This window comes from Schistocerca serialis, chromosome 9 (genome assembly GCF_023864345.2).
Source record: "Schistocerca serialis cubense isolate TAMUIC-IGC-003099 chromosome 9, iqSchSeri2.2, whole genome shotgun sequence".
In the NCBI taxonomy this organism is placed as follows: domain Eukaryota; kingdom Metazoa; phylum Arthropoda; class Insecta; order Orthoptera; family Acrididae; genus Schistocerca; species Schistocerca serialis.
In genome coordinates, this window is record NC_064646.1 from 328,938,723 (window position 1) to 328,953,206 (window position 14,484).

The 14,484-nt window shown below is 37.7% G+C and overlaps 1 protein-coding gene across 1 annotated transcript in view; it reads right to left on the reverse strand.

Moving 5' to 3' along the window:
• Positions 1-851: 851 nt before the first annotated feature.
• LOC126419892 (uncharacterized) overlaps positions 852-14,484 on the reverse strand; it is a 79,984-nt gene continuing 66,351 nt past the window's right edge. The window contains exons 6-7 of the mRNA XM_050087156.1: positions 8,613-8,696; positions 852-2,916 (exon numbers count right to left, since the gene is read on the reverse strand). Of these exons, the coding sequence (XP_049943113.1) occupies positions 2,009-2,916; positions 8,613-8,696 (992 nt within the window). The 3' untranslated portion in view covers positions 852-2,008. The remainder of the gene's footprint in view (positions 2,917-8,612; positions 8,697-14,484) is intronic.

The following is a 14,484-nucleotide window of genomic DNA, read 5'->3' on the forward strand; positions in this document are numbered from 1 at the left end:
TCTTGTTTATTAATTCTTGCTTCAGATTCATCATTCCCAATAAAACTTACAATCTCTCAGTTCTGAGGCAATTAGCCTGTCCATGGTATTATTACTGTTTCCAATAGTTCAGATGTTCCATCACATTTATACACATTAACATTTGTTCATAGTGTTTTGATACAGTATTAGCAGACTAATTTGCAAACAGTCGTCAGGTCCTCTTATGCTAACACCCAAATTTATACCTTTCCGTTAACTTGTGGTGGTGATGGTGGTGGTGGTAATGTTGGTGACAGTGGTATGGAAGGCAAATGCTGACTTCTTCACAATGAGTTTCTTTACAAGAAACAGTACTTATGGTTTAACAGTTACACTATCTAGGAACTTGATTTCAAAACATATTAAATAGTCTGTAACTTTGGGGCCCCTAACTACAAAAGTTCCAGTTACGGAAAGTTTATTATTTGTATCCTTGATTTCAATATTTCAAAAATCATTTTATCAACATCCTACATCTAGGAAAGCATCCATAGGAGGCATATGCTCAACAAGATAGAGAATTAAAGTTCTCAACACTTGACCTCATTGTAATGGAATAAATGTTATAACAATTACAGTTTTTTAAGTTTACACTATATGTTAAAGATAAATAACTTGTACCACTTCTTGAAAATGCGATACTGTGTATAAAACAGCTACTTCATACATACCAAATACAACAACTTTAGATTGATATTCAGTAAAAAATGAATAACAGAAAAAACAGTAAAGTGTTGCTGGGGGGAGGGGGGGGGGGAATTTTTCTTTGAGTCATAGAAATTGACATTTGAAAAAATCTGAGTGTTTTGTAAATCTGACACAACTCCCATTTTCAGATCAATAACAAACATGTGAAAGGGTGGTAAATACAAGTAGTTGGAATGACTACACAACAAGGCAATGATAAGAGTGCTGTACAGATATTCAAAAATCAACTGCATGATTACAATACAGTACCAAAGTTCAAGTTTCCATCACACAGCATACCTTTCTTTCCTTATTCATAGAACACAGCAGAAAATGGAAACTTGTACAACAGAACTGCAAACAAGTCTTTTATATTAACAGGAAAACTAAGTAGGAGTTCACAAATACTGTACTCAACAAATTGTATAAAAACAGTGCATAAGCATTGATCCAAGTGTAGGAGACCAATGAAACAGTAGGCACCTTACTGTCATGGAAACTGCCTTTACATATTGACTGACTACTCATAACATGAGCACTAAACTTCACTTACTTCTCTCATTAACAACAACATAATTTACAGTCTCATATCATAATTTACTCATGAAAATACAGTGACTCACTATTAAGCCCAACATTTGAACATTTGTTTGTGATAAAAAAACTTTTTTGTCCTGTGAAAATTTCATTTCCTTTACAGGATGTCATGATACAAGTACTCATAAAACTACAAATAATAATAAAATATATAATTGTGAAAGACGATTGTTAAACAGATCATTACATATAAATTTCTCAGTTGCCAGAACTAAGTTGAGCTGACTCAATCTTGACCAGAAACATGACTACTGTGAGAAAATCTTGAAAGTGAAGATTTAAAGTGCACTGTTTTTACACTAAATCTTGTCAAAAGTCATTAAAAAGGAAGGCATCACAGATGTCAGTTTTATTCGCTACACGCTGTAAAAGTGACACTACTGTTAGATGCAAGCTTTAAGTATGCAGAAGATACAAGAAGTTACACAGGTTATTCATTTGATGAAGGATGTGCTGATTCTGATCTGCACCACAATGTGTGACATTATGGTAGCAAATAATGAGCAATGTACCACATGCTACATACAATTAATGTGAGACAATGACTCCAGACATGCCGCACTACCAGTGTCTCTCATAAAAATAGAAAATTGAACTTTGTACACAATCTTTCAATGCAAATGGCTGGCTCTGGCACAGGGAACCATAGGATTTCTCTAAGTAGCAAGCAAATTCACAGAAAAAAATGTCCACATTAAACACTTCAATGGTTTGAACCAACAGTAACAGCAGTAATTTCATTTCCACCACTGCACTGTGCATGAGCAACTGACACTGTTGTGTTACTACCGTTCAAGAATTCTTCTCTTATTCTAAGAGCCTGGCTCATTTTGGCATCAGGTGCAGCAATAGCCTCTCCCAATGAAACATTGTCCCTTAAGCCAATGAAACTCTCCCTCAGGCAGCCGGGACCAGGAGGAGAATCCGCTGAAGAGAAATCGGGTACCTTCGAAGTTGGGGATGTTGGAGCATCTAGCAGTGGCCGGAATTCCTCTGTCGCAGCTGCTGTTCCTTGTAAATATGAACTTTCACTTTCTTCCGAACTGTCTGATGTTGTGACACAGGATGCAGGAGCTGGAGGATGTACAATAGTAACCTGCAAAGTACTGCCACTTTGGTGTATCAAAGGGGTGGGTCCTGTTGCAGCAGTATTAGCCAACAGTAAGTCAGCCTCATCGGCAATCTCCACATCATCATCATCTTCAGTTACTGGCACAGCAGCAATAGTTCTTGCAAGGCTTTCACGAGATGCATAAGGAGGTGGAGGACCTTCTCGTGGAGGTGATGCTACCACTTCACTATAGGGAGGTGGATCCACAGGTCGCCCTACAAACTGAATACCATTGTTAATATTGTATGTTACTAAGAGAGATCCTGGACCAGGTGATGAGACATCAGCTGTAGAATAAGGAGACCGATTCAAGAAGACATCCAAGTCATACAGGGGGACATGATGATGTGGATGTCCCACACCACGGAGAGGAGGAGGTGGGAAACCACCTCCTAGCCTGGACCCCGCGGGGCACCGGGAAAGGAGCGATCGCTTCATATGCACGCGACAGATGGCTATCACCAGGATACTCACGATGAACATGAAAGCTGTTGCACAACCTGTAAACAATCAAAATAAAAGATAAATATCAACAAAATAATCAATGTCTGAAAATATAACTGGATATTTAAACAAATTTACTCACTATTCAGAAGAAGGAAAAAACAAACATAAAGGATATGGAAATGCACAAACTTTCAGAGCCAGTGGTTCCTTCTCCTGGCAGAAATGTTGAAGGAAAAGGGATGAAGGAAAAAGACTGGTGAAGTTTAGGGAATAGGGACTGTTAGAGAAAACTCCCTCACAACACCCAGTCAGGGGAGGCTTACCAGACAGGATGAGAGGGAGAGTCTGATATTGTTGACTAGACTTGGATATGAATTTAAAGGTGGAAGATATGATAATAAGCAAGATAGAATACTGAAATATCATGATCCAAGACTCAATAAAAATGGAAACCTACGTACATTATAAATGATAAGACAGGTAATGGGTGTGGGGGTGGGGAAAAAAGAGAAGCTCAAAAAATAGAAGATATAGAACAATAAAAGGGGAGCAGGAAAAAAATAAAACTACAACCACAAAAATTAATGTAAATTTAGTTCAGAGGGGTGGCGAGAATGAGTCATATGCAGTAAAGCCAATTCCTTTCTGTGGATTTCTGAGAAATTGAAATCAGAAGAGATAGTTGAGATGGTACATGTGGTGAAACAGGCACCAAGATCACAAATGTCATTTTGTAGTGCATGCTCTCAATAGGACACTGTGTGTTTCCCATTCATCCTAACTGATAACTACGTGGTAATTATACCAATATAGAAGGCCTAACAGTGTTAACATAACAACTGCTATACAATGAGTTGTTTCACAGGTGGCTCTCCCTTGATAGTATATGTTTTGCCAGTTACAGGGCTGGTACATGAGATGGCAGGAGGTTGCATCAGACAAGTCTTACAATGTGGACAGTAATAGGGATAGGAGCCATCGGGTAGAGAAATGTGTGCTGGAGGAACATAGGGTCTGACCAGAATACTGCAGCCGGAGATTGAAAAGGAAAAAGGCAGTGGGGGAACAAAAGCTATTCCAGGTGGAGTGTGCAAACATGTGACCTCATTTCAGGGCATGATTTTGGGGAGTCAGAGCCTTGTTGAAGTAGCTGATTAATATTCAAGAGCAGGATAGTATTGAGTGACAATAGGTGTACCCCTAAGGTTTTTTTTTTTTTTTTTTTTTTTTTTTTTTTTTTTTTTTTTTTTTTTTTTTGAGGGATCAGCAGTACTAGGATTGGATGTGGTGGCCCATGAAGTCTGCTTTTGAATATGCTGGTGGGATAATTACGTCCAGTGAAGGATGAGGTGAGGATGGTGATGTATTGCTCTGAAGTCTGCACCTGAACAAACATGTTTGTCTCAAATGCAAAGGCTCTAAGGGAGAGAACATCTGACATGGAAAGGACCACAACTGACAAAATGTAAGTACTGTTGTTTGTTTGTAGAGTTAATGTGAAGAGAAGTGGTAGTTGACCTTCGTCAGAATGAGGTTTACATGAAGGAAAGTAGCATGGGCTTTGGAATAGGATGGTCTCTGTGGTCACAGAATTTATTTTCAGTAACTATTCCTTTTCTTCAATACCCTTTTATTATTCTGCATCCTCTACTTTCTGACCTGTCTAGTTTTCCTCATCCCAACCCCAAACCCCACCCTCCTTACCTATCTAACATGCATAATAGACTCAGCTTTCTGCTATTACTGATTCATGCATAATGTTTTTTCAGTAATCTCTGTCTGGCTTATTACCCTGTCTTCCACTTTTAAGCTTTCTGGTTTTCAAATCTCATCCCTTGCAGGCACTAACAGTCAGTCTTTACTTCTCATCCTACCTAATAACCTAATAAGTCTCCCTTGACCCAGTGTTCTGGGTGACTCTTCCATAACTCTCCCCATTTCCTAAACCTTGCCAGTTTTTTCCCTTCATCCCTCTTTCTTTCCCTTTATCCCTTCTGCCAGAAGGAGGAGGCATTTCCACATCGTTTAAATGTGTTTTCTTCTGCTGCCGCTTGGTGAATAGATTTTTTTTATCTATCCAGTTACATTATATTTTTAAAACAAAAGATAAGTAACATTTTATTTGGACTGGAAAATTTTCTTTAAAAATTAATATTTAAAATCAGTTTCTATTTAACCTAGCTGTACAGTAAATATCGGGAGAATATTAAGACAACACTTCACCAAGACAACACTTCAACACTTCATCAATGTGTCCCCCCCCCCCCCCCCCCCCACACACACACACACACACACACACAAAGGAAAGTCCGTGTACAAAGTTTACAACTGATCTATTTTTCAGTAACTATGACATGTGCATTTTTCTGTATATACTAAACTGGTCACTTCAGTATGAAATTCTGTCATTTATATACTCCAAGGAAATTAAAAATGCCCCTGAACAGGATGTATAAGCATACAAGGAAAAAACTCTCAGATTTCCTTCGATTTACTTGTTAAAAATATACTTCTGACTGCATTAAAATACACTTTTTACTGGGTTAAAATACACTTTTAACTGGGTTAAAATACAGTTTTCACTGGGTGAAAATACACTTTTCACTGGGTGAAAATACACTTTTCACTGGGTGAAAATACACCGTTCCCCTAATGAACATACATATTTTCCATGTTAAGTGACACTACACTTTCCCTGGCAGCTGTAAGACTTTGCAATCCCTTGAATGGTGAAGGTTTGTACACAGACATGGGACTTCATGGCAGTTTAGGAAATTAAACCAAGCAAAAAACAATGTGTTTTAAACAGATCTTTGATGCATGGCAACATTTACACTGCATATTTCTGTATTACGAAACTATAAACACAAATTCCACCAAATACAGCACGATAGCTTCTGAAGCACAGAGTTTGAGATCACAATGCGCTTCTGTCACTCAATGATAGCTCATTTATGTGCTCTTGCTCAGCAGATATTCAGAGCATAGGATACATGATGTAGTCAGGCAATAGCAACATCACTGTTACGTAGAGCGAACACACAAAATGGAAAAGTTGATGGTTTAGATTAATATACATACAGTATAGCTACAAGAAAAACTAGGCTGTCACATATAATATTGGTCATAAAAAAATTTCTGCTGCTTCCCCTCCCCTTCCCTGAGGGTTTGCTTCAGTTGCAGCAGCTAAATATTTCTGACAAGCACGATTATAAATTTCACTGTTTAGCATCTAACATTTCATAGGTTACCTGGCTGAATACATGTTCCCTCGAGCATTTCAACTCTTCCATAAAAAAGTCTGTCATGTGGAAAATAGCTCAAGAACTCACTTCACACATTTTTGGAAGGATAATTATACTTTTTATCATCACTATTGTATAATTTGTGATCAATGAAACAACTAAAATTGGAAAAATTAACTCTGAAGCTTAGTCTTTTTCTTTTAGCATGTGCTACCTGTTAAGATATAGCAAACCCAAATGGGTCAGTGAAATTTTAAATAATGGCATAAATGGCTGGTCTCCTGGGCCCAAAATTATTCTAAGTGGCTGGTCCTCAGTGTTAACTTTTGAATGAGAGTCTAATGCTATGTGATTTACAAAATTCATCACACATTCTTACACATAATTCATCTTGCAAAAAAGAAAATTTACTTACAAAGGAAAGCTTCTCAAACCACCATTCGCAAGATCTTCCCATGACCTGTTAGAAATGTAAACACTTGTGACAGCACGCACATCGATTCGAGGCCCACAATCTTGGGGGGCCTCCATCAAAAGCAGTTTTTTGTTATGAAGTATTGCATAGTCTTTGACACTCTTTGGTGTTGGCAGACGCTTGTGTGCGCACTGTGTTTTGTTGTTGCAAATGGCTCATTTTCTTTGCAACTAAAGTTGTATTTCAATGTTATTCTCTTGTTTATATTTTATTGGTGCAGCATTTTTCAGCAGTACTGGGCTAAAGTAAAATTCTTTGTTAGAGTACCAGTCAAAATTACAAAAAATTAAATGAAAACTAAATCAATGTAAAATTCCCAGAATTCTAAAAAATTCCCAGGTTCTTACATGATTTCTCCAGGATGAAAAAATTCTCAGTTTTTCCCAGGTTTCCCAGTTGTCTTGGGGCATATACACCCTGTTGAAGTGTTGTGCTATTCCCATCTGCCAATAAACAATCCTTTTTTTTTAATTACAAGCTTCCAAGTGCACTCCAAAAATCCCATGCAGCAGGTACACAGCATATATTGGACTGGCCTGAATATAAGCTGCATCTAATTAAACATTGCACCAGCAAACCTTCATTTTCAAGAGGGGAAAGGGAGAGAGTAATATCAGAGGAAAGCAGTAGAGAAAAATTTCTCACATTACCTATTTACAAAAACTGTTCAATATATTGTCACTCTTTAATCATATTCCTTTATGATCTGATGTAGATAAATCATACCAGCCTTCCAGTCCAGTCTACCCTGACATTACTGTTAACTACTAGTATTGTTACATCACTATCAGTATTTTCATCATTTTTATCCCAAAACAGGTTGTCCTTCCTATCAACCAGGGCACAGGACACACAGCACTTCATGAACCGTTTAATTACAGAATCTGGTGATATTGTGCACCGTGAAAACACTGTCGTAAATAAGGTTTAATTTTGGCAGATGGATGAGTGCCTCACACTCTTCTAAAAGGCGGCCGAACCTGCTCCGCAAGGGGCCTCCCGGCCAATGATGCCAAATGCTCATTTCCATCTTTTCTGAAAGTCAAGGAATAGTTTTTTTGGAGACAGTTTTTAAATGGCTTACATGCAATGGCATCAAGGGCCTTCAGTTATGAAGTCTCACCTCCAAGTATATGCAGCTCCTTTATTATTTATGTCAAGTGCGTGGTGACCTTTACACACATCCAACACAAGCTTAGCTCTCTTACTGAGAAGTACACCAGACCAAAATTAATTCTGTTGTCTTTTTCTTGGCAACAAATCACAAATGCTTAGAGGAAATTTTCTTTGGAGAAAGTTCTATGCTTCAGCAAGTGCTAATATCACAGTCAGTCTTTGTTGTTTTGAGTTCTTCTTAATGACTTACTTTCTATCACTTTACAGTTCACTTATTGGTGAAGATTAAATTTTACACCTTAATTAAAGGAAAACTCTGCCTATCCTACTGTGCAGAGTAACAGAACTGTGGGCCCGACAATAGTCAATACACAAATGTAACATCAATTAAAGATGATAACCATTCACTTGACTATTGTATTTTCAGTGAACAAGCTGAGAGCATATGAGGACACTCAGAACATAGTTTCTATCCAAGTGTTTCCGAGTCGAAACTACAAATGATGTTCGAAGTCACAGACATATGAATTATTCAACAATCTTTCTGCGTTCTGTATTGACCACAAGCTATCCACCACTGGAAATCTCTTATTTTTATATTTACAGGACAGTTAGGTACTATTATTTTCTGCGATTTCACTGAAAATAAATTATGCTTAATAACATGCATATTGATAAAGAGGCCGAATCACAACAACAATGATTAATTTTCAAACACTAGCAATACTACTGCTCCAGTCTGAACTAAGAAGCAAGCTCTACCGATGAAGTTTCTATGATGTGCAAAATATCAACATTTCCAAGGTAGCACAAATAAGCTGTACCTAATATTTTGCAGGCGAATATTTACAGAAAAAGTGTGACTTATATTTAGGAACGTATGGTACTATAAACATAACAATTTACTACTCACCAATGACTGTGTATATAGTAGTTTGGAGGAAACCCATGTCATTGAATCTCATTTCATCATACATTGATGGATCATGGTCCATAACTGAAAAAGAATGAATAAAAAAAACTTTGCAACAAATATAATCAAACAGATACAATGCATGAGATATGAAATGCAATGAATTCACATATTTACAATAAACGTCCCTGAATTAAAAAAGTCTTTCATTATATGTGAGTAAAATAAAGAAGGAAAATAAGAGCTTTGAATTACATCCATGAAGAAAAAAAAAGTACAATAACGGCATGGATGACTAACTCTGAGAATAGGTTTTGTTCTTTACAACTAAACTTTGTTTTCTGTCCCCTTTAATATCGCTGATAACAGTGGCAGCAGAGGTGTGGAGGAGGGTTTGACACTGACATTCTGGACGATCTGTAAATGAGATTCTGGCACTACATAACTCATGAAGCTGCAGTAACACACATGTAGTAGCGAGTGCAATAATTAACTGAAATTTAAAGCATGGCTGCTACACTGAATAATTATAATAAAAGAAACACCTAGCATAGTGTTTCCAGATAATAATTGTATTGCCAAGTGCAAATGTGTAACAGCAGTCACTAACAGTTATTCTCATGAAATCACAACAAAGCTGACTGGTCACTGGCATTCCTTCAAGTTTTCATTTGATTTTTTAGTGTGCAAGACTCTAGGTGATTTGGTTAAAAATATAAATGGTTTCTTTCGAGTTGCATTTATGGTAATAACAACCATAGCTCACTTATTAGAAAAGAATTCACAGTCTTGATGGAAAGATTTAGATCTGTCTCATCAACTGAGATGCTATTTAAAGGGACCAAACTTGCACATTGTTAAAGTTGTCATTAATTTCGTGCATAAGTTGTAAAGAGCAAAATCAAATGTTGTCCTGAATTGCTTGTAAACAAGTAATCTTGCATTGAGATGAAGGAATTGTATTCTGTTTTGTGTTAGCTAATAAGTATATAGTAATACTGCTCTTCCAAGACAATTGTGCAGTTTGCAGAACAGGTTGGCAAGCTGAGTCCAAACTCCCAACATACAGTAAACTACAGCTGCCAACCAGTGTATATCATATGAGAGATGTCCTCTTCAACAATCACCAAGCCATAATGCTTAGATGACGGGAAAATGGCCTTGTTAATAATGTGTTAGACTAATGTTGCTTTAACCTTGTAATAATGAAACAGTGTACCTATTTCACATTTCCATGTGGAAAAAGTATGTAAATGCTATTTTCTAGGTCATTAAAAAGAGTTCTTCGTATGACATAAAGAAGAAAATAAGTATAAGGAGAGCAATGACATAAGCATTCAATGATCTGGTAAGTAAAATGTTGTCAAGCAATCTGAGTAAAAACCCTAAATGGTTTAGGTCTTATGTAAAATCAGTAAGCAATTTGAAATCCTCTGTTCATTCACTCAGAGACCATACTGGCACTAAAACGGAAGATAACAGAGAGAAGGCCAAGACATTGAATTTGGTCTTCCAAAAAGATTTCACCACAGAAGATAATAACACAGTCCTCCTTTCAACCATCGCACAAATGTCAAAATGGCAGATACTGAGATAACCGATCACGGAATAGAAAGGCAACTACAAGTGATTAGTAGTGGAAAGGCATCAGGACCAGATGAGATAAGTCAACAATGACCATGTGAAAGAACTTGGTCCCCTTGTAGCAGCAATTTATTGTAGATCCTGCAGCAATGAAGGGTACCTAATGACTGGAGAAAAGCACAGGTCATTCCCATTTTCAAGAAGGGCCATAGGACAAATGCACACAACTATGGACCTGTATGTTGACGTCAGTTTGTTGTTAAATCAGGGAACATTTTTCGTGCTCAAGAATTATAACTTTTGGAGAACTAAAATCTCCTCCATAAAAGTCAATATAGATTCCACAAACAAAGATCTTGCAAAACTCAACTTGGTCTGTTCCTCCAGGAGGTCCATAGCATTGTAGACAACGTCCCGTACGGCTGGTTAATGCTTTCATGACTTCCTTACGGACAAAACTCGACAAGTCACTCTTAGGAGTGACAGACGTAAAGGAAATTTTCGGAGTACATCAAAGAAGTGCAATAGGACCATCACTGTTTACAATGTATATCAATGATCTAGTAGAAAGCAACAGATGCTCGCAGATGATGTGGTTGTTTATAACAAAGGAGCAATAGCTGAAGACAGAATCAATTTACAGAATGACCTGCAGAGGACTGATGATTGGTTCAGGCTCTGGTACTTTACCCATAACGTAAATAAATGTAACATATTGAGCATACACAGGAAAAGAATGCCACTACTGTACAATGACCCTATTGATAGTAAACTGCTGGAAACAGTATCTACCACAAAATATTTAGGAGTAATTATCCACAGTAAAGCAAATAGTACAAAAAGCAGATGCCAGACAGATTCATAGGCAGAATCTTAAGGAAATGTAACTCATTCTCAAACGAAGTGGTATACTGGGTGCTTTTTCAACTGATCCTTGAGTATTGTTCATTTCATCTAGCTGGGATGGTTATCAGGCACGACTGAAAGGAGGGTGGGGGCAGGGGAGAGAGAGGGTAGAGGAGAGGGGTAGAGGGGAGGGAGGGAGGGAGAGAGGGAGAGAGGGAGAGAGAGAGAGAGAGAGAGAGAGAGAGAGAGAGAGGGTCCAAGATCCAACAAACAGTGGCACGTTTCATCGCAGAATAATTTATTTAGTGGGAGAGCGTCACAGAGATGCTTAACAAACTGCATTGGCAGATGTTACAAGAGAGGCATTGTCATCACAGAGACTTACTACAGCAATTTAAAGAAAGCACTTTCCAGGAAGAGTTGGACAAAATTTTACTTCCTCTCTCATACATCTCACGTGGTGACCACGAAGTGAAAATTTGAGAAATTAAGAGTCTTATATGGTGGCTTGGCATCAATCATTCTTCCCACACACTGTTCATGAGTGGAAGGGTTACAGTTAGTGGTACCAGAAGTACCATCCGCCACATACCATTAAGTGACTCGCAGTGTCTGATGTAGTTGTAGATGAGTTAGAGTTGTTATCAAATATTTCCGAAGAGTGTAAATAAAATCTCAATGTGCATAGAATACAAATCTTAAAATCAATTCCAAAACAAAGGGAATGCTGTTACTTGATGCATCTGTACAGTTAATTATTAAATTAATAAGAAGGAAAGATTATCATTAAAAATATAAGTGAGTGCTCATAGCAGTTCTACAAATCACTGCAACGAAAAAGACTGTGTCCGTGACAAAATCAAAGTTTTTAAATAAACACACAAAAAATGAAAACAAACTGAAGCTATAGTTTGTCTGATGAGTAATTACCTATGGCAGTTATGTGAACTAAGCTTTTAAGCAGCAAAGAGAGGGAGAAAGTTACATGTTATGTATGACAGATATAGTCCACACATGGAATGTATCAGAATTACTATCTTTTGCAGGCTCACTACTTGTTACATAATTTAAAACTTCGGATATTGGCCACGTTGAAGAATATCGGACCTACAAGGAAAGCAGCCATTTATGCCTCTATTTAAAGCTTTACTGGAGCATATGTAATTGATGCAACTTCAAGAGAAATACATACTAAAAACAAACCAAGCTTCAAGATTTATTTTTCATATTTACTTTAGTTCTTTGATAAATTACAAATTTTAAAATAATGATGACAGAAAGCATAATTATCCTTCTGAAGAAGTAGTACAATATGAGTTATTGGGCAATTTCTTCTCTCAAGCAACCAAAACTTCTTGCTCACTCCACAAACACGATGTATTTGTAGCAGAATTATAGCAAACTGTGAAAACTAATGGATACATGTGCGAAATTATATCAATGCAATCATACTGCCTCAGCCATTCATGGCAGCAGCTGTTCGTTTTCTAATGTTTCTTTCAAAATAATTCCAGAAATTGACGACAGAAGGCAGCACCAGTGAAGGGACAGCAGCAAAATGTCCAAATACGAGGTGCGACAATAAAGTAATGAGACTGATGTGAAAAAAAAATGTTGCTTACCGTTTTAGTCAAGTTTAGTGTTGTCTCCTTCAAAGTAGTTCCCTTCTGATAGCACACACTTTTTCCAGCACTTCTGCCATTGATGGTAACATTACTGGAACTCATCTTCTGTAATATCCTCCAAGACCCTCCTCATAGCGTTTTGGACATCTTGTGTTGTTTGAAAATGGTGTCCCTTGTGCGCCGATTTGACTCTTGGAAATAGAAAAAAGTCACACGGAGCGATATCTGGTGAATAGGGTGGCTGTAGTAGTACTGAAATTTGTTTTGAGGTTAAAAATTGTTGTACTGACAGAGCAGTATGGGATGGAGCATTATCGTGATGCAGAATCCAATTATCAGCAATTTTGGCACAGACACGAAGAACTCTTTTACAAAGTCTTTCTAAAATTTCTTTGTAGTAATACTGGTTAACTGTTTGTCCAGGAGACACCCAACAATTCCCTTGGAATCAAAGAAGTCCACAAGCATGCATTTCACTTTTGACTTTGACATGTGAGCTTTTTTTGGTCTGGATGTTCCCTTTGAGCACCATAGCGAACTTTGGCGTTTTGTCTCTGGATCATACTGAAAAAACCAACTTTCATCACCAGTGATAACACAGCTCAACAATTCTGGATTGATATCCGTTTGCTCAAACATATCGGCTGCCACATTTTTCCGCGTTTCTCGGTGTTGTTGTGTGAGATTTTTGGGGATCATCTTTGCATAAATCTTTCTCATGCCAAGATCTTCAGTTATTATCAGAGGAACCGTTTCTCTATTGATGTTCATTTCTTCTGCAATCATTTTTATGGATAATCTTCGATCAGATCGTACGATTTCACGCATCCTGGCCAAACTGACATCCGTCCGTGAGGTTGATGGTCGTCCACTGCGGTCTTCATCTTCAACATTTATTCTGCCTTCATTAAACATTTTATGCCAACGAAAAACTTGAGCTCTTGGCATAACCTCCTCTCCAAAAGCCTTCTGAAGCTTACCGTAAGTTGTCATCATGTTTTCACCCAATTTAACGCAAAAAGAAATGGCATATCATTGCGCAATATTATGCGGTTCCATTTCTGTGATGTGAAACTCAAACACGTGACAACTTATTACAGCACAACTCACGACGAGCAGTTGCATCGATGTGCCGCTTGGACTAGATGCAGCTTATAGGCCAAGGTCAAAGATATTGTGCCTATGCAAGCCTGTAGGGTTGCCACATCTTGCAAAGAAAATCAGTCTCCTTATTTTATTGTCGCACCTCGGAATGTTCTCACATGCAATGAGTCCAGTTTCCGATGACAGATAGCTGACACATGTTTTCTTTCCCACGCACAGTTGATGTCAGACTCAAGTTGACAGAAACATTTTGCTACTCACATGCCTTCTTTGCCAAGAGTAGTTCATGCTGGCTCTATATTTCTGTATTCCTCCAATTCCAGTGGCCCACAAATTCTCACTTTTTTTAATTTTTTACAGAAACAAAAGTAGCCATCCTTCATAGCTTTAGATGCACTGAACATCAATATCGAGGTTAAAATTCTCTCCTAGCTCAGGGTTACAAGTAAATAAGGTGTTTACATCTCACAGTCACTTATGGAAGAGCTAGGCATTTGAAAGATTTCCTCTGTCATTAATTGAGTAAGGTGGGTATTCCCAGTACAATTAGGCAATATTGCTTTACACTATGACTCATGTGCGCAATATCCAGACACGTGATCATTGTAGAATGTAGAAACTAGACGTGATTCTGATGTAATTTGTCACAGCTGCATGCTCTTTTGCTGTGTTAGTTCATTTGTTACTGAAACGAGTGTCATGTCAGTTGGCAT